At 36.2% G+C, this 19,983-nt stretch overlaps 2 protein-coding genes across 2 annotated transcripts; both read right to left on the reverse strand.

Moving 5' to 3' along the window:
* Positions 1 to 52: 52 nt before the first annotated feature.
* On the reverse strand, positions 53 to 5,433 carry LOC126801221 (protein DEFECTIVE IN EXINE FORMATION 1). The gene is made up of 13 exons (XM_050528700.1): positions 5,042 to 5,433; positions 4,831 to 4,941; positions 4,668 to 4,750; positions 4,465 to 4,582; positions 4,150 to 4,310; positions 3,349 to 3,965; positions 3,115 to 3,185; positions 2,255 to 2,511; positions 1,906 to 2,087; positions 1,286 to 1,569; positions 1,074 to 1,191; positions 806 to 988; positions 53 to 690 (listed from the first exon to the last, which is right to left on the reverse strand). The coding sequence occupies exons 1-13, from the start codon at positions 5,185 to 5,187 to the stop codon at positions 376 to 378; spliced, it is 2,646 nt and encodes an 881-aa protein (XP_050384657.1). The 5' UTR covers positions 5,188 to 5,433; the 3' UTR covers positions 53 to 375.
* Positions 5,434 to 7,036: 1,603 nt separating this feature from the next.
* LOC126796661 (uncharacterized) lies at positions 7,037 to 15,653 on the reverse strand. The gene is made up of 18 exons (XM_050523391.1): positions 15,398 to 15,653; positions 14,951 to 15,139; positions 14,057 to 14,189; positions 12,940 to 13,091; positions 12,640 to 12,723; positions 12,496 to 12,558; positions 12,036 to 12,167; positions 11,704 to 11,919; positions 11,273 to 11,392; positions 11,082 to 11,131; positions 10,265 to 10,427; positions 10,038 to 10,172; positions 9,042 to 9,164; positions 8,861 to 8,959; positions 8,369 to 8,458; positions 8,180 to 8,264; positions 7,581 to 7,711; positions 7,037 to 7,503 (listed from the first exon to the last, which is right to left on the reverse strand). The coding sequence occupies exons 2-18, from the start codon at positions 15,065 to 15,067 to the stop codon at positions 7,363 to 7,365; spliced, it is 2,034 nt and encodes a 677-aa protein (XP_050379348.1). The 5' UTR covers positions 15,068 to 15,139; positions 15,398 to 15,653; the 3' UTR covers positions 7,037 to 7,362.
* Between the last annotated feature and the right edge of the window lie 4,330 nt (positions 15,654 to 19,983).

Below are 19,983 nucleotides of genomic sequence, written 5' to 3' on the forward strand. Positions count from 1 at the left end.
CGGTAGTACAGGAGAGAACACTGATGATCTAGAATATAAATGCATCAAATGATAGCTGAATTTTGAGTGTAATATTATTAGTAAAAAGAAGAAAACAAACACTACCGGCCTCTATATCTCCGTTACCTAGAGGACCTCTTAACAACATGAAGATAAAAACTTGATCTGGTGATCATTTCTGTAGTCCTAACTCATTTCAACTATTTTACAAAGTTCCGGAATCTATAGTTCAACACGCAATTTCGGGTAACACATCTCTAACTAAGCCATAAAGAATGGCTGCTGAAGTTGATGCTGCTGTAGACCCCATTGGTATCCTGACATGATGTCCATGAAGCTGGGGATGTGTGACGTTTAGATCAAGGTCGAAACAACTTAGTCGGTGTTACGTGAAAATGATGGCAGAGGCATAGCTTCCTGTGGACGAAGGATTACAAGCACACCAAACATCCCAATCATTGGCAGGACAAGCAGCCACTTCAACAGTCTGTAGTAATACATATGGAATGTGAGGGAGAAATCATCTGTAAAATAGAGTCCATTCTTGTCAACCATCTCGACCACCACAGTCCCAGTAGTTCTCACGCTAACTGTTGGAAGCTTTATACGATACTTTCCAGGACGATTGAAGATCTGGTTTTTCTTTATCCTTCTCTCTCCTTGGTAATTACCAGGAACCAACAAGGTTGTCTGCGTAATTGACGAAGTTACAAAAAAAAAAAGGATAGAATGAGTTTCATAGACACAAGTACATAAAAAATAAAGAGGCCCCGCCATCTGTATCTGATGGGAAATAACGACTTACTGAAACATTATATGGGGCTTGCAACCCAGATGGGTATCGATAGTCATCTATGATCTCAATCTCCACCCAAAAGTTCTTACCCTCTTCGTCACGAAAAGCTCTGGATGAATGTTTAACAAAGATACCTTGACGGTTGTATCTATATGCAGGATGATTTCTCCCCTGACTAGGTACTCTCCATGCCTGAGAAAAATACAATGCACAAATAATTAGAACTCAAAAAACAAAAAAATAGAACTCATCCATAAATCATCTTTTGGGATCCTGCCTTGAGGGGATGATGTGAAGCAGGAGTCGAGAAGCAATAAATATTGCCATTCATGGTTGAAACAATAAGATCAAGATCGTCGCCACCGTCAACATTATCTGCTAAGACCATGCTATATCTGTCATGCAGAGATTAAATCAAGGAACTTTCAGACCATGGTAAGAGGAAAACCAGATAGGAAATCTATATTGAAGGATTTCAAAACAACTTACGAAGTTTCACCAATATCAACAACATCTGCACATGCTGTTGGTCCATCAATAAGGTATAAATATCCATCAAACGATGTTGTAGCGAGAGTGAGTCCCTTCTTTTTCTCTCCTTTTTTACTCAAGTCCACCAACAGAACTTGACTCATAACTCTCCCATGAGTTTTAAATGGATAAGGACGAACAATCGACCCATCTTTGCCACTAAGAACGTATATGTTCCCTGATACTGTTGGAACCACAACATCAGTACGGCCATCCCCATCAACATCACCAATAGTCGGACCCTGAGGATACATTAAATGGATATTAGACCGCATTACAAAAGATTTTGTAATACAGAGCACCTAGAATCTCATATTGCATATCTAGAATCTCAAAGCCAAAGCACCAATGATTCAATATGCAGAAACCAAGGGGAACAAGAGTCTTAAACAAATGATAATATAAATTGGTGGACATCTATTATGTCAACAAGCTATTAAACAAATCATACTTGTAAACCAATATTTTCTAATGCAGAGCAAAAAAAATTTAGAGTTCCAAACTAAATCGATCAACTATAAGGCAACTGCCTGCCATCAGACAACTTAACATCAAGTAGATCTCGAACAAAAACTTACCTGGGGAACTAGGCTCTTAACATGTGTTTCCCAAATTTCTACTCCTTGAGCAGTCCACGCAGCAACATTTCCATGAGTATCGGTAGTCACTAGTTCAATTTTTCCATCATCATTAATATCAGCAGCAACAACAGCTCCTTGAATTTCAGCCATTTCAAGAGGAAACTTTTCCCTCACCTTACCTGAATAGAAGAAACATTTTTAGTTTCCAAATACAAAACAAAGATTCCTTTTCAAACTAAACATGATCTAGCAACTCATGTCATAGTTGATGCTAGAAATGACAGCTAGCCTATGTATGCCAACAAATATTCATTTGCATAATAACACTCAGCATAAGTTTAATTACCATGATGATCTAACACATAAAACAAGCCAAACGAAGTTCCGACAAGAATGTCCAGGTTCCCATCGCCATCCAAATCAACGACAGTTGGAGATGAATATATGTAAGCACGGAACGTTCCAGTATCTGTACTCATATCTAGATCAGCAGTCCACTTCACTTGCTTCGTATCAAGGTTGAAAACAACAATGGAACCAGCTACATACTTTCCTATTTCAATGCCACCCAATTCCTTCATATGCTCTGGGTTGTCATAGTACCTACCAGCGTATAAGGCAGCTAATTACTCTGAGATCATCAAAATAAGCATAGACTATACATTTTCATTATTTCAAACAAGAAAATATCTTAAATTGATTTCCCTAGAGTATGGAACCACTTCCTCCTGTGGATTTAGCTATCCATACATGAAACCACAAATAATCCACATTCCTGTCTCACAACTCAACCTACCTCCTTCATCATTCTGAATAATTTATATCATATCATATGATCCCATGAAGTGTATCACCTGGTTATCAATAACTAGTTTTGTAGTTTTGAGAAAATAACTACTCCAAATATGAATACAACGCAGTATATATATGTGCTAAAGTCATAAAACCTCTAAAGTCCATTGCCAAGTGTCAAAAGTGACACAGTATTCTTTCATTTCACCACTCGCTTTACCCACTATATTGCATAAAGTCTATAAACCTCAGGAGGTTAAATATTTTTGTTGTGGAAATTGAAGGGTTCGCCTTCAATGATATCACTCTAAGAAATTACCATACTTTTCAGTTCAAAGTCAAAAAACCATGCATTGATATATGGATTCCAATAAAGAAAAAGAATATTATATTATACTATTGAAGAGAACTCACTCGTGATCAAAGAAGTAAGACACGGCAACAACCATTTCTGATACTCCATCATTGTCAATGTCTGCTATGACCTGATGATATAAGAATGTACATACGTCAACCATATTTTGCATCAGGCAATAAAGTTCATCCACAAATAACATACATATCTGCATGTGTATGCAAGTCCATAATTCCTTAATTAGTGCGGAACTGTGTATCTTGTGTAAGAAGATTATTTAAGTGAAAACTCACAGGTGTGCACAAGATGTGTGCGTCAACATTGACATAATCTTCTATTTTCTCATGTTGCTCTTCAGCCCACTCCTCATCTCCCCACATTTTCTCATCAACATAATCGTCATAGTCATAGTTGTACTCATCGGCCAGTTCATCATTGTCACGGAGTAACTCAAACGATGACTCAGCATCCTCTTCAAGAAGACCATCATTTTCTACAGTGGCAACAGGAATGTCCTCGTTACTATTATCTTTGGATTCAGAACCACCATCCTGTGATTTGTCTTCCAAAAGCCGTCTTCCAGAACTAGTTCCGTTTCCAGCAAGAGTTTCCACTGACACATTTTTGACGGTTGTATTATCTGTGCTTGTAGGAAGCTTGATGTCTGTTTCTAATTGACTTGAATTTGCTTTTTCCTCAATCTCTGGATTTGATGCGTTGACCATGCTAAGGTGGCTTTTGTTCGTAATAGGAGCTGAAGTATTTAAACCAGGATCACTTTCTTTTGAAACAGTAGTAAAAGTATTTACATCAGGGCGGCTGTCATTTGAAACTGGAGTTGATGTGTTGACAGCAGGATGACTTTCTGTTGCAACAGTACTAGACTTGTTGACTTCAGTTGAACTTTCATCTGTTGACAAGAAGCAGCACCACCACATGGTCAGTTCCAGCGAAAAGGAATACTTTACAGAGTCATATAAAGTCAGAAAATACTCCAAAGGGGTTAAGATTGTCATCCAAAACCTACTAAAGCGTACATTATAAGTAACAAGCCAAAAGAATATGATGGGTATTAGTATAGGCAATTAACTTACGAGGAGTTGCATTCATTTTAGTGGCTTCCATGACTAGAAGGTCATCATGAACATCTGGATGAGTACGATCAACAGGATCTGGATGCAAACCCCCATACCAATTCTTTTTTATTTTCCTACGAGGTACTACTAGTTTATCTACCATCATGTAGCCTGAAACCCTACAAGAAAACACACGTAAAACAGTTATCAGTTTCTACAGTCAAGAAAACACACGAAACACAGTTATCAGTTTATACAGTCAACCACTACGCAGACAGAAAAACTAGGATTGTGATACTATAACTGAATGATACAACATTAATGTGCAACTACCTGAAAAAGAGAACTTCACCATTGTAGGTTGCTAAAGCTATCTCTCTCACACCATCCTTATCAATATCATACAAAAGAGGACTTGCATGTACAGTCGACTGATGGAAAGCAGGCCAACCTTACAAATCATCAAGCAGATATTACACAAATCTTGACAATATTTCAACACTGAAAAACAAACGATACGAAAGCACAATATATACCGGGGAGTTTGTCTCCGTCGGAGCCTTCCAAAACTTCAAGATAGTGAACAAAAGACGGCACCACAATCTCGAGCTTTCCATCACTGCAATACATCAAAATCAGTGGAAATGCAGGATCAATAAACAATACAAAACTCAATCAAAACACAATTCCTCATTGTACCTATTGATATCTGAGATCAATGGAGTAGCATAAACACTGGAGCTAACTTCCGTTTGCCATCGAAGCTCCAATTTCGCCGGGCACTGTGTATTCAACAACGCATCCTCATCTCTAAGCACACAATTAACCATTTCAATTCCAATTCAATCAATCAAAAACGCCAATAGTGATTATGCACTAATCAAAGCTAATTAACGAAGATGAGGCATACATGTTTGGATAGCCGAGGTTGTCGTCGCTGGCCTCCCGTTCCCGGAACTTGTTCTTGGCCGGCTCATCGCCGCCGCGGACGAATTTGGAGGCGTCGCAGAGGATTAAACAGATCAGGAAAATCACGCGAATCCCGCCGGATTTCATTTCTGGATAGATCCGAATTGCGGTGAGGGGAGATAAACCCTAGCCAGCGGCTAGGATTCTAAGCACTTTCAGAGAAGAGAGGCTTAGAACATCGGTGGAGTCGTGGAGAAAGTCAACAGTCGACGACTGAAAATAATTGAGTAGAATGAGTAGACTAGGAATTACGGGAGAAAGCCGAGTCCGACGACCGGTAAAATGAGCGCGGGAGGTGGATTTCACGCGCGACTCTACGAGACCGTTCTCGCCTCTGGCACCAAATGACCGAAACTATTAGTAGACAGTAGCGACCAGAGAGACTGTTGACAGTAAACAGTAAATAGTAAAGACGGCCGCTGTAATAATGCCAGGAAAATGAAAATAGGCAAAAAGACCGGATTTGCACCTCAAACTTAGTTATAATTGTCAATTTGCACCCTGAATTTACATTCGAGTCAATTTACCTCCTAAAATTGGTAAAAATTCCCGATTTGCACCCTATCCGTTAAAATTAATGTTTTACATCCAATTTTAAGTCACATGTCATGCATTTGAGGGGCACTATTGTCATTATATACTTATTCATATTTAATAATGAAATAAATTAATAAAATTACTTAAGATGAACACTTGTTAAAATTTTTTTTTCGAAACATGTTATTGATTTATATATTTATTATTTACCGTGATATAATATGTTAAAAGATATTAGTAAAATATAAATAAATACATTGAAAATTAAAAATAAATGTGTGTTCTGGGAGAATTATTATTCTACCATTGTGTGTCTTAGCCTTATTAGGTTTCCTGTTAGAGAAAAATTTGCATCTCTGTAATAGATTTGGACTCAGAATCCTACGGGATTGTAGTTATGTAATGCCTATATATAGGCCTCATTATCAATAATTAAATGGTTACGTTTTGTTCCATTACGTCGTTATTATTCTCGTTTCGTTCCTCCTTCAACAATGTATACATATATATATATATATACACAACACACTATATTTGAATGGGTGGATATGTTGAATATATAATTCGAAATAGGGTTAAGTATGTAGAAAAAAAATGTAAATAAATAATTTGATTAAAAAATAATCCTCTTTTTAAAGAATATTTGTATTTATTTTTAAGAAAAATAGAAAATGACAACATTACCCCTCATGTGCATGACATTTGACGCAAAATTGGATAAAAACAGTTAAATTTAACGAATGGGGTGCAAATCGGCAATTTTTACCAAATTTATGGGGTAAATTGACTCAAATACAAGTTTGTGGTGCAAATTGACAATTTTAACCAAATTTGGGGTGTATTTTGGCAATTTTGCCATGAAAATAATATGGCAATTGAGAAAGGGGGGTGAGACTTTTGACGAGAGAAAAGAACATCTTATTTGACATTTTCAGGTTGGGGACGGTAATTGAGGGAGTGCAAATTTCACTTGCTTGCCTTGGAGAAAATTCCGAACGTTGCTAATAGAAATCTCAAATACATCAAGAACACGATTTAAGCATAACAAAAGGAACATTTCATATGCTGCAAATAGGTTGTACTACCACATCCGGACATTCTTTGAACCAAGCTTCATCAACATTTTACCTCTCCTGATCGCATCGTTGAGTTTAATAAAGCATCGCGATGAACTTCATCATTTGCTTCAAATAGGCAATTTCTATGATTTTTCGACCCACATTAGTTTGTTTTGCGGAAATGCTCTCCCTCTCTCTGGTTCACAAAAAGAGAAACCGGCTTAACTGGGGGCGGCAAGATTGGAGGGAGCAAGTCCGTCGCTATTTCTAGAAGTCATAAAATTATATTCACATGAAAGGAGTAAGGCTCAGCTTTGGCCTTTGGGTTGTGAAAAAATGCCTACCTTTTAAACAACTTAATAATCATAATCAACATCAGAAATATACATGGCGACACTAACCCTACTTCAACTATCTGACCAAAAGAAATCTGACAATAATCCCAGTGCGCAATCTGGTGTGTCCCAAACTGGATCATACCAATCACCAGCACAGCACTCAGGTACCACTTATAGGTAAACTTGGCTAGTTACACAACTTCCTTGTCGTCTACCAGCTGATATCTCCAACTTTAAGCAAAAAGAACTCCCAATGACTTGCAATACCAGGTTCAACAGAAACTTTTTACAGATGTTGGTCATCATCCCCTTTGTCACCTTCCCCTTTGTCACCTTCGTCGAGCTAAATGATGCTGGGCTGCTTTGCTTTCATTTCGTATCCTATCAGCATACATAGGCAGACGAATGATCTCATATATCTCGTCCAACAAGATGTCCTCCGTAATATTATCCTTTATGCTTTTCATAACCTGTATTCAAAGTAGCAATAAATGTGTAGTAGGATCAAACAGAACCAAAGAAAATTTTAAATACAATGTGAACTGACCTTTCTGTATGTATTGATATCATTAGGAGTGGATTTATCGGTTCTGACACGCATACAGACCCATACATTTGCTTCAGAGTCCCAAGAACACTCCACAATTTTTCCTGAATAAGAGGAGTCGTCTGAACCATCTGCTGCACATGAATAGTTTTAGAATTAATCACAATACTTAAGACTACATATATAGCCAATTTGAGTGCATAAGACTAACTTTATGATACAAAACATGGGGCAATGAAACCAACACTTAAGAGAATACAAAAGAACACTTAGGACTGCAAGATAAAAGCCAAGCATGACAAGATAATAAGATAAAAGCCGACCGCCTAAAAGCTCATTTATAAGCTAATAAATATATATATATTCAAATAAAACTACCAGAATCATCACAACCATGACAAAAGAAAAGCAGACAAGAGTAAAATAGAAACAAAACAAAAAACAAAAAAAGTAGCAGAATTGGGTCACACTATCAAGAGAAATATAACAGAATTTCAGGCAAAAGTACTGTATTCCCCAAAGCCAGGACATTATAATATATAAAAAATTTAAGCAAAGTTTTCCCATAATAAGAAAACAAAAGATTAAAACAAAGAGACCTCTGAATGCAACCCTATTTCCTTCCATCAGTTTCTTTTTTCCGTACTCGTGTAGAAAAAGCAGTTGCCGATTGTCTTCACCAACCTATCCAGAAAAAAAGTAGCTATATCAGAAAACAAGGAGGACAATCTTGAGTTTAAAAACGAATATCATGTGCGCCATCTCTATGGTAAAGGGATGAGAACAACCTCAAATAGAAAATCCACCGAGTTCATTTCAGGATATTTCCACTTTAGAAGTCCTTCATGTGTACGCGGAATATATGGATCATCCCAGCCCTTGCATATGATACTATGGTAATTAATCCTTTGAAACCAAGGACAGTACATAGCACATAATAATCCCCAGCCAAAAGTAATATAAACACAAAACATACACTATATCCCAAAGTAATACTCCTGAACATAAAAAAAGGTAAAATCTCAGCTTAAAGATGAAGCACTACTCCTATTTGCAGCAGAAAACATATAAATTGCTCAACAATGTTAAAAAAAAAAAAAAAAGAGGTGGGTGGGGGTAGTCACCGCAGCTCGTTCACTGAGAATTGATAACGGAAATGTTGTTCATAATGAATACTAAATAGAAGAGGTAATTTGCAATCTTTGAGTACATCTGACCAGGAGAGGAAATAATTTTTGTAGTCATAAATTGTCAATTGGGCACTTATGATCCTCACTCACCTGAAAAATAAGACCATCTGCCTCATGTGAAAGCTTTGGAATGAATTCCTTCAGAAGCTTTGTAACTGTAGAGAGCAGCCAAAAGTCCTTCCTCCTTACCTGATCAACATACTTAGCAAATCAATCCCAGAAAAAGACAAATTCGACGCAGTTGAAGTCTGCCCAGAGTTACTAAACATACCCTGAATGGTTCCAAGTCATATCTGTAGTAAGGATTCCTACTTTGGTAGATATTATGGCGCTCATAATTCCGAGGCTCTATGACCTCTTTCTCAAGCATCTTCCACCGCTCATAAAATGGCCGCTGCAGCAAGTCGATTATACCCAAAAATGTAATACCAGCAGTTGGGAGATAAAATGCTAGCAAAATGATAGCATCTTTGAACAAAAAACACAAGATACAACATGTGAATTTAGTTGGAAACAACTGTTACTAAATTAAGGCAGATACAGAGTATTATCTCTACTCATTCATATGGTGTCTCAAAAGAAAAACCTGAAAGATTAAAATATTATTGTGATTCTACCATACTAAACAAAGAACAAGACTACAACGAGCATGATGCAGTTCTCAATTCTTGAGCAGATCTGATACCACTTCTGTATCAGAAAATTAACTTTGTAACTGGTTCTACCTCTAAAGTATATTATAATCCAGCACAGTAGTGTTTTTTGTGGTTGGCATGAAACTTGGCATACATACAGTAATCATGCGGAAGTTAGCCAAATGATGGGCATTGCTCCTATAATCCTATTAAGTCAATTTGAACAAGCTCATCCAAACTCTTTGCAACATGGGAACATTGATGTGTCATGCAAATCATTACTACAACACCTTTCAAGGATCATTTACACAAAAAATACAACCAACTGGAGATCATCTAACTAATCAATATAACCCAACAAAAAGACAGTTTTAGTAGAAGCTAACTTCTCATGCTGAACCATCCTTTGTTTGATAAAGTTCACTCACTCAACAATCTCCAATTTTAATGAATTTTTCATACAGACAGTCTTTAAAGAGTGATTTACACCATCAAAGGTTCAGATCACATAGCTAAACTATATCACAGAGAATGTTTTAGAGTATGGACATCTGGACAAGAGTTTTTTTTATTTAAAAATCTGGTGCATCATAACTGTGCCCAAAAATGACACATAAGGAGGAACAACAAACCTCTATGAGAGAAACATGGTTGATCGCCATCATATCATAAATAAGGTATCTTCTCTCCTGCTTCTGTGAATCTGGCACAGTATCAATTACCATCTCCCCATCCAATAACGTGAAGTGGTGAACCTTCTCAGCTGACTTAAGAGCCATAACAATAAAAGAGTCATTCCAAACTGTGAAGATAATTTCATTAATACCATTACACGTGTAGTAAGAAACTGCGGACGTACATCACTAGTGTGTTTGCAGGGGAACCTCATTTGCACCCTTCTAAAATTAAAACTCCTATCAATCAAGAAACATCCATCCATCGTTATTAACATCATATATCTTGTTCCATCAGCTTTCCATGTAGCATAATAATAACGTTGCCTCAACAGCTGTAAGTTGTCCCTGAAAGAGAAGTCCATGTATCAAAACTTACGAGTGACACTAACCAAACAGTCAACAGGAACTTGTTTGGTATAGAATATGATATCTACAGTTTATAACAATGCAGGCAACATGCAGTACTTAAACAGGCAGGCCTCAGTGATCAGCTTACACAATCTCATGAGTAGAACCATAGGCAACCAAACATCAAAACACCCAAGAATTCAGGACAATCAATTTGTATTTCCAACTCCATATTACCAGGTCATTGTAGAGAATCGGAAGTCTAAACAAATATCAAACATATTTGCTCCTTAAGCACAAAACAATGTACAAATTCTGCTCCTAAAATGAACTTCGTACAAATGATAAAAAATCTCAATCACAAAACAATCAAAAATTCAGTGCTAGAATTTACTCCCACTACTATGTTCGGTTCTTATGGCCAACAACTTTTCCTCTCTCAGATTTAATGTTCTTGTAGCGAAGCAAAAGGAATGCTAGCAAGATAGGTTATATAATTTTGAACAGTGTTCAACTTACGAACAAATAACACAACTAATTACAAAGATCAATAGTACGGTAAACAGAGGTAGAGCTCAATGCTAAACCTAACACTATAAATTGTTCTAAGAATTAAATTTGAAAACGATAAAAGGAGAATTGATGTTCAACCTGCTGAGAGAAACTGGGTGTGACCCTGGAAATTGTGCGTTTCCTCTTTTCTGAAATTTAAGAAGATAAAAATTAAAGATAAATGACACCAGTAGAAATCTCAACAGCCAAAAACTCAAGCACTACCATCTACCTACAATACAATGTGAAAAACAGCAACAACCAAAGAGATAGTTTTCAATGATGCCTACCCCAGGAGGCAGCTTAAGGGACTGATAGCAGAACTGCCGCATTGCCTCTTGCTGGTCGCGAGGTATCTCATCGCCCAAGATATCATCATTCGTCATAACTCCTTCGGCTTCCTGATTCTCCTGCAAAGATGAAGGTGTGTCAAAGCTAAATTGAATGTTATAGTCAAATAAAAGTACAACACCCAAAATAATAGTAAAGAAGCAATTCATTCATTGCAAGGTCAGACATAAATGCATATAATGAAATAGTAACAGTGAAGCAAATAACATTGAAAATACTATTGGACATATAAGTTAGTCAACTCTCTGTCCATTGAGACAATCAGAAATTCACTCATTAGTAACTGGATTTATCGATCTTCATTTCATTCATACAGCACAAAATAACATCAAAAGCAAAAAAAATGAAGTCAACACAAGACTATGCATACATGCAAAGGAGCAACTGGACCTCCATCATCATCATCGTCATCGTCATCTGGTACTGCTTCACCATTAAGATCGAATTCCGAAGATCTCTTCCATTCAGGAGTTGATGGACATACAACCATATCAGGCTTCCTTTCGTGATAGAAAGAGTACAATGCATCAATGTAGTCGGGTTTGTAAATTCCCGGAGGGCGTGCATCAGCAAATCTTTTTACGGCCTGTAGAACAGGATATCAAGCATTGAAAATTGATTAACAAAATAAACAAAAGAAAACGAATAAAACAGCTCAATTGACTTTAAGTTTACAGACATTTAAATGAGTTCATAATGTACCTGGGAGACTGAAACCAGTGATGTGCGCATTAGGTAATGTACAATCATGTACCCTGTGCGGTTGTGCCCATGAGTGCAGTGGACAAGAATAAACTTCTTGGTGTGTTTCTGTCTGGTCATGAATTGCATAACCTGAATAAGATAAACAGAACATCATAACCAAACCCTTTACTTGCTAACCATATATTACAATACCCATGTCGTAACAAAAACAAAAAAAGAAACTTGATAAAGAACCAACGAAGTGGAGGAAAGTAACAATAATTTGACAACTAACTCATGGAGTAAATCAAGTGGCCATGATAACATTTATAAAAACAGATAAGTATTGTTGGCTAGTTATTTGGTAATTATTCAAATAAGTATGTTTCTGGTAAAATTCTTGCATTCAATAAGTACTAAACAGATTCATCCTTTCACCTAAATAAAGACACGGTGGTATGTCAAGTAAGAACCAAACCTCATATACAAACTGATTAACAGAAGGATTGTCAGGTACAGAATCCCGTCCCTTGCACGGAATCTACACCAGAATAATACAAAATTAATAGCTGTGTAAATAGTACAGCTGGAGAACAAAATGATGTCATATTCAATGAGTTACCTTAAGATGCTTAATACCCTCTTTCTTCAAATCTGTTGTTTGATAGTAACGAGTAGTGTTTGTCAAATCAATCACCAAACCAAACTGAAAAGTGAGTGAAGATAAAAAAAATCTATGTTAACCATTAAGAACAAAAGAGCAACTCTATCAGCATATCCAGATTTTATAGCCCTGACCACATTATATGTAGAATACGCTAAATTTCACATCTTCAATCAGCAGAAGTTGGAAAAGAGACTCAATATTCCAATATGGTGAAAAATAATACAAAAGAAACGTGTATAGTTTCAGTATGCTTACTTTTCTTCCCATAACTCTTTGCTGGTGCATGACTTGTTTAAAAGAGTATCTTCTACCAGGAGGAACACAATCATTGTAGGATTCATCTAATGGCACCTTAGAAGGTATCATGCAACATATTTCTTGACCAAATGACGGGCAATCCAACCAACCTGCATCATGAAGCACAAAACTAGTAAGAACAGAAGAGTAAAGATCAACTTTTTAAAATCACAATCAACTCTTTGTTTTGCATATGACGCTGTTTCAGACCATAAAATTGCATAGCTTTTAGAGAGCTGTTACAGGACAAGCTAACTTCAAAACTTATAATGATGTCAAACCAGCCATCCGATATTCCTAAGCTGAAGGTCACTTGCCATATCAGTTCAGCAGGAAAAAAAAACCTTGGCTCCTAGAGTAATATATAGAATCCTTCATTAATTTAATGGGAACACCAGTATTTTCAGTGACCCCGCCAGATGTCTAGATATTCCTTCTACATACCCCCCCCCCCCCCAAATTCCATATCATTATTCGTTATCTTCACTCTTACGATCATAAGTAGAAAAACGAACCCATACAGATTCGCAATTACACGTAATTACATCCTATTGACATTCTTAAGAGTTCATCCAAGTCACTTAGTATTTTCACTCCATCCATCCATCCATCCAAAACTTCTACTGTATTCCTCCCACTTAATTGTTCTCAGTTCAACATGTTAGAAGCATCTCTAGCATGAGGTGCAATGGCAGGATGCAGAATATTGACACACCATGCCCCAGGATGATAAAACAAAATATCATAACAAGTTCATTGATAATACAGGAGCTACACATTTATAAGTGCAGTAATTGTCCCAACACAATATGTTTGAAAAGAATATAAAATTACCAAGAAAATGCCATGCCAAATGACCCAAATAAGAAATTTTACATCCAGAACAAAGTATTCAAGTTCAAAATCTTCTAAAGGCAGAATCACTAATTTAGTATGAGGACGACCTTTCAAAACCTAACAAGTTAAAGGCAATAACCATATTGATGTAGAACGCCACTATACCATTTAATCCATGGATGAAAATATATTAGCACAAATAACCACTATTAGACAAAGGACGTATAATATAACTTACCAGAAGGAAGCCTTGATTTATCGACATTGGAAAATTTTGCTTGATATGATTCATATGCAGGGGGTTGATATGCAGGCACTGATCTGTCATCTGGACGGTCTCGTTTAATTCGCTTACGTCTTTCTTCACGCTCCTGATATATGATGCACAAAAATTAGACAGCTATGCACACACGTAAGTCGACATGAGCAATGAAAAGAGCAGGAGTGGAAAAGGAAGGAAAGTGTTCCATAGCTACTCCTTATCCATGCAAACAGGGGTGAGCATGGAGAACTAGAATAGCTAAAAAGATAGCTAATACACTTCGGACAACATAGGTTTTTCCATATATAATGCATTTGAAGTTAGAAGGATACAAAGGAAATAGTTGTTTGATAGATACAAAAAGTAAAGCGTCGTGAACCCGGGATAGAACTTCCAGAAATTGAAAATAAAGAATGAAAGTTTTACTACAAACATTTTTTTTTTCTCTTTTTGTTGTTCGAAATCCCCCATGTGTTACACCCAGAACCTAAGAGTCTTCTGAGAAGATATGAAGTATAGCTACAACTTCATTATTGGAATTAGAAAATGTTGTAACAAAAGACAAATTTAGGCATTGACATAGAAAAACTAACAAACACTAAAGGGAAAAAAATGTTTCCGTTTTTTGTTGCAAGGGTGTCCACCAAGGTTATGGTTCCTTTACAACATTATACAGGGGGTAAATGATACACTAAGCCTGATGGATAATGAAACCCTAGAAGCTTAAGCAGTAACCAGTTCCCCCTAATAGCAACAAAGAGAGATGCAAAATCTAACTGCAATCATTTGAGCAATTCTATCTCACTGGATCAAACCCGAAATCTCCATGAGCAAAGATTAAGTGATTCCAAAGAGAAAACAAAACAGTACCCGGCGTAATATATCCACTCCAGATTCTATGTGTTCTTGCGGGGCATTGTATTCTTGTTCATAATAAGTCTCTTCCTCGTCATCAGGTAAGGCATTCAAATCCATTGCAACAATCATTCATAAACCACTACACACTACATTCGCCGCCTCGAAACAGCTCTCTCAGTAGCTCGCAAAAACTAAACTTACCTGCCATCCAAAACAAAAGCATTAAGCCCCAATAACTAGCTGCACAAACTAAGCGACATTTTCGATAAATTAAACAGAAAGAACAACCCATATAAGCAACTAAAAGCCATTAATGAGACATAAACACAACCATTTCGGGTAAATCCTTCACAACTAGAGACTTCAACTTTGTTTTTCTCTTTAAACAAACAAAACCTAAGCGACGAATTCAAATTCGGAATTGAAGACAGCTAAAGCAGAATCGAGCAGAGCTCAGACCTGGAGAAACTTCAATCGAGAGCCAATTCTGACGAATCACCAACCACCTGAGAGGAATTGAAATGAAGACCGAGAAAACCCTACGATTCTGATTCCGGTAGCTCCTTCCTTCCGAGCTCTGGTTGTTCTCTGGGAAGAAAACCCTAACGGAGGAGAAGGTTTAGAGAGGAGAAGAGGAGGGAGTGAAGGTGTTGTTGTGTAATAATGAATCCATGAAAGGAGTAGGGGCACGATTCAGTTTTGTTTTTGAAGAAAATGGTGTAAATAAAATGAGGGTTTATATAGAGAGGGATGAAACAAATGTGTGGAAATCCAAGATAAAGTGATTAATAATGACATGGGCTAAAAGCCTTCAACGATGTACCTCAAATTTGCTTACCATTCTTGGGATCTTTACCTACAAAAATTGGGTCAATATGGAAAAACTCAAAATAAAATTCAATATATTCTTATTATTATGAAATATTGAGTTCATTGAATTTATTAATGATTACGACAAGAATTATTAAACACTTGGCACTTTTTACTAAATACGAACTAGTTTAAGATCTTAAATTGGACTGAGTTAATTCAACGTTGGTGTTGTCATAGTTTTTAAGTTCTAACAAATATGAAAATTTTAAGCAGAAGTTAACGATACAGTTTAGAGTGTTGTTCGTATTTACTTCTTTTTACTCACATGACTCTCGATCGTAAATATTTATCTTTATCTCATTTACACGTGTTTATCAATATTCTCGATTATAATAGTATTTAATTAAATACTTAAAATATCAAAAGTTCAACCTCAATGGTTGTTGATTATTTTCCGAATCTATTTTATCACAAGTTAGGTCATAGGAAAGTAAAGTTTCAACTTTCAAACAAAGTAGTAAAGTAAGAATATGAAGTCACTAAGCTTATAAACAAGCACAAATTCTAATCTTGCACCTTCATTTATCAAGGCACTCATCAAACTTGAAAGCATTTTACCCATCAAGCTAATTCATTTCACTTGCAACGTTTAACTTACAAATCATTTCACTAATCAAGCTAATTCACTTGTTCAAAAGCTTGAAGGACTTGTAGGAGCAGATTATTTGCTACAACATACTTCATGAAACACTTAAATAGAAAACCTAAAGACATTTCCAAAAGACAGACTAGTCAACATTGATCTAAAATTATAGGTAGTACGTCAATTGATCAAAACACATAGATGAAGTCATGTCAAATGTACGTTAATGGTTTTAACTCTCTTGAGACTTTTTCAAAACTTACCTATAACAAAGACTTGGCAGTAACAAGAAACAAAGATTACCATCATCAAATCAAGAATTCCAGGACAATATCTTCTTCTTTTTTTCAGACAAAATAAAGAGACTGAAGAGAAAAGTAAGTACGAAATTGTAACCAATAAAAAAAAAAAAAGGTGCCAAGGAGTCCAGAAACCTATCACGTGATCGATCACGGGATAGTCTATCAAAGAACAGGGGACTTTACCCTTTAAAGAAAGGACCATGGGCCTATAACTCCGCTACGGGTCACAGGATTAAACAGTAAAAAGTCATATGCCAGTGAGGTGAAATTGTCTGAGACATACACGTGTCCAAACAGCCCCCGGTCCGTGCTTATGATACGCGCACTCCAAAACGACAAAACTCTAGTGTCGTCCAGGAGCAAAGATAAGATACATAGTTCTCGAGTGAAGTTACGGACAAAATTCACCAACCACAACCCGAAAGTCTCCTTCTTTGGTTTATCTTTCGCAGAAGATACCGGGCCAGTTAAAGACTTCTGGGTTCTAGGTCTTGATCCTTCCCATGTCAATGAATGGCAAATTACCGCAACACCCTTGTGAATGGACGTGAGATTTGGGACATGGTTCTTGTCCGTGCAAAAGAAGCTCGACTTAATGTGGCATTCTTACTATTCTATGGCACGCCGATGTAGGACTTGAATTTTTGTAGTCCGGGTTGGGAAGGTAGGTGTTATTTGGTGCTCTAAAGTATTGAAGTATTGGGGCGACACACTTTAAACAATGGCTAATGTAACTCGAAGTTCTCTCTCTCTCTCTCTCAAGGTGCGTTTACTTATCAGTAAGGGGAATCAATTTATTGAGTCATTCCGTTTCAGGGGTCTCAGAGTTGTTTACTAATCTCATTATGAATGACAGTATTGTGGGTCCCACAAAGGTTTAATTCCCAATCAAGCCTAAATCAACCTTTTGTTCCCAAATTGTCCTCATATATTTATGATCATCTCAAATTGTCCTCATACAAAATCCTAGTACGTGAACGTCAAATAAGAATTAGCAACTACTCGTATGATGTAGCGCCGATCCATGATCACAGTACATAATTTATGCCTTATTATTTACAAATTTCAAGACTCAAATAGTGATTTTTAATAAAATTATATATAGAAGTCGGCATAAGAGTGAAAAAACAACTAAGAATTATGAATGGGTATTTTTGTAATTAATTTTTTCACAATTCTAATTCCTACGTGTTAGTAAATACACAAATGTGAATCAATTGATTCTATTTTCAGATAACAAGTAAACATATGAATGAGAATGACTCTCTCTCTCTCTCTCTCTCTCTCTCTCTCTCTCTCTCTCTCTCTCTCTCTCTCTCTCTCTCTCTCTCTCTCTCTCTCTCTCTCTCTCTCTCTCTCTCTCTCTCTCTCTCTCTCTCTCTCTCTCTCTCTCTCTCTCTCTCTCCTTTTTAATCTCATTCCTCCTCAATTCTATTACGGTTTAGTGCCCTTGGAGCAATCTTCCATGGTGTAGGAGATGATTGACGGGTGAAATTTTGTATGAGTTTTTTTTATATTTATTTGTACTTTCATTTTACAAATATTTTCACTCAACATATTACAATCTACCCTTTTACTATTCATTTATGCTCAAATAATTTATAACTAGAAACCGCCGTGAGTTATTTTAGTGAAAAAGTCATTGATAAAATATGAGATAAAAAATATTTTTTATTTAATTTATTTAAATTTCAACCATAATATCTTTATTTGTTTGCGTCAATGTGTTTGCGTCAATTTATAATTTGACAATGTGTTTGCGTCAATTTATAATTTGACAATGTGTTTGCGTCAATTTATAATTTGATGACACTTGGGTGTTGACGCTATAATAGTATAGATGAGACAAACACACATGTCACTAAAAACAAAATTCAAATTACTTAAAACGAAAAATAGGATAAAGAGTGCAAATATTCAGTTCCCTAAATGAAATATGGGCCAAGATGTTGTTTCTGGTTTGGACACCACATCCCATTGCGGGGAGGAGAGTACAGAAGTGGAGCACGTGTGTTGGTCATGAGTGCGAGATAATTCTTCCATGGGTTGACTCATAGATGTCTGATTTCTATCCGAAGGGAGTGGTGGGAGGAAATGGAGGGAAAAAATAGTGTGGTTGAACGATGGTGTACCAATTAATAAGTTGTTTTTAGTGACTAATGAACTCATGATCAGGGACCAAAGTGGCAAAGTTTAAGGTTTGAGTGTTTAGGAAAACAAAATGAGAATTTGGTAAGGATCATAACAAGACTTTATACATAAGAATTATGGATGCGTAGCGAAACACTCGACACAAATGTGAGTGTACGTGTAAAAGGCAAGTGATTACTCATAATATCATGGCATAAGTAAAGTATACAATTGATCATGAATCATTATCACTTCCTATTGATAGAGGGGACTCATGACATGATTAGTCACTCAAAAACCCTCATGACATCAACATCTTTATCGTGAAGAGTACGAAATAAGTAAAGATACTAAATCTGTACCTTAGTGTTTTTCGATTATACATAATTTTTGAATTACAAGATCTCCTTGTAACGTTATTAGCTCAAGGTCGAAGCTAGAAATATATCCCCAAAAATTTGAGGGTTCTTTTGATGCTTGACTATCTTTTACGTGGATCCCTAATATTATTTTCTAATCTTCTTTTGTTTATCATCAACACCGTCCTTTACCCTAATTCCTAAGTAATCTTTTAGATTACATGAATGCGATGGGCATGGGCTACTTTTTGCAGCCCAAACTCCGAAGGTTATAGTTATCAACATTGTCAATCCCTCAATCACAAACGTTGTGTTTAAAATGAATCCGAAAATCCACATCATTTAAGAACTTTAGGAAGTAATAAATTTATCGACCATCCTAGTTTATTCACACAATGTCCATCTTTCAAATTAATAACATGTGTCCAATACTTAACTATATAGTATATTTAACCATGATAACAAAATAAATTTACAATAATATAAATTGTATTTCTTCATAGTTTTCACTTTAATTCAAAAGAATAATAATTCAAACCTAGGTTTACTCATTCTAATCTTCATCTCCTATTCGTTTTTTGGAACTGTGAAAGGTGTTAATTCAATTGGATTAAAATAAGATTTCGATGACATGTATTTGGAGGAGTAGCACCTCAGAAAAATCCAAAACTAAGTTTTGGAGAGGAGGAGAAAGTGTGATTGGGTCTGAGGATCACGAAAAAAGTCCTTGAACCATTCGTCCACAATGAATTAACACTAATTTTTTCTTTTTGCTGAAAAAAAATTAAATTAAAGTTT

This window comes from Argentina anserina, chromosome 6 (genome assembly GCF_933775445.1).
Source record: "Argentina anserina chromosome 6, drPotAnse1.1, whole genome shotgun sequence".
In the NCBI taxonomy this organism is placed as follows: Eukaryota; Viridiplantae; Streptophyta; class Magnoliopsida; order Rosales; family Rosaceae; genus Argentina; species Argentina anserina.

Bases quoted from the DNA above. Each gene is read 5' to 3' on its own strand.
- LOC126801221 (XM_050528700.1), bottom strand. From the start codon at position 5,187: ATGAAATCCGGCGGGATTCGCGTGATTTTCCTGATCTGTTTAATCCTC. The intron at 4,942-5,041 runs GTATGCCTCATC...TTGTGTGCTTAG, and splicing joins AACCTCGGCTATCCAAACAT to AGATGAGGATGCGTTGTTGA. The intron at 989-1,073 runs GCAGGATCCCAA...TATTTTTCTCAG, and splicing joins CTTCACATCATCCCCTCAAG to GCATGGAGAGTACCTAGTCA.
- LOC126796661 (XM_050523391.1), bottom strand. From the start codon at position 15,067: ATGATTGTTGCAATGGATTTGAATGCCTTACCTGATGACGAGGAAGAG. The intron at 11,920-12,035 runs GTACATTATGAA...CCTGTTCTACAG, and splicing joins CACTGGTTTCAGTCTCCCAG to GCCGTAAAAAGATTTGCTGA. The intron at 11,132-11,272 runs GTAGGCATCATT...CTTAAATTTCAG, and splicing joins CCCTTAAGCTGCCTCCTGGG to AAAAGAGGAAACGCACAATT.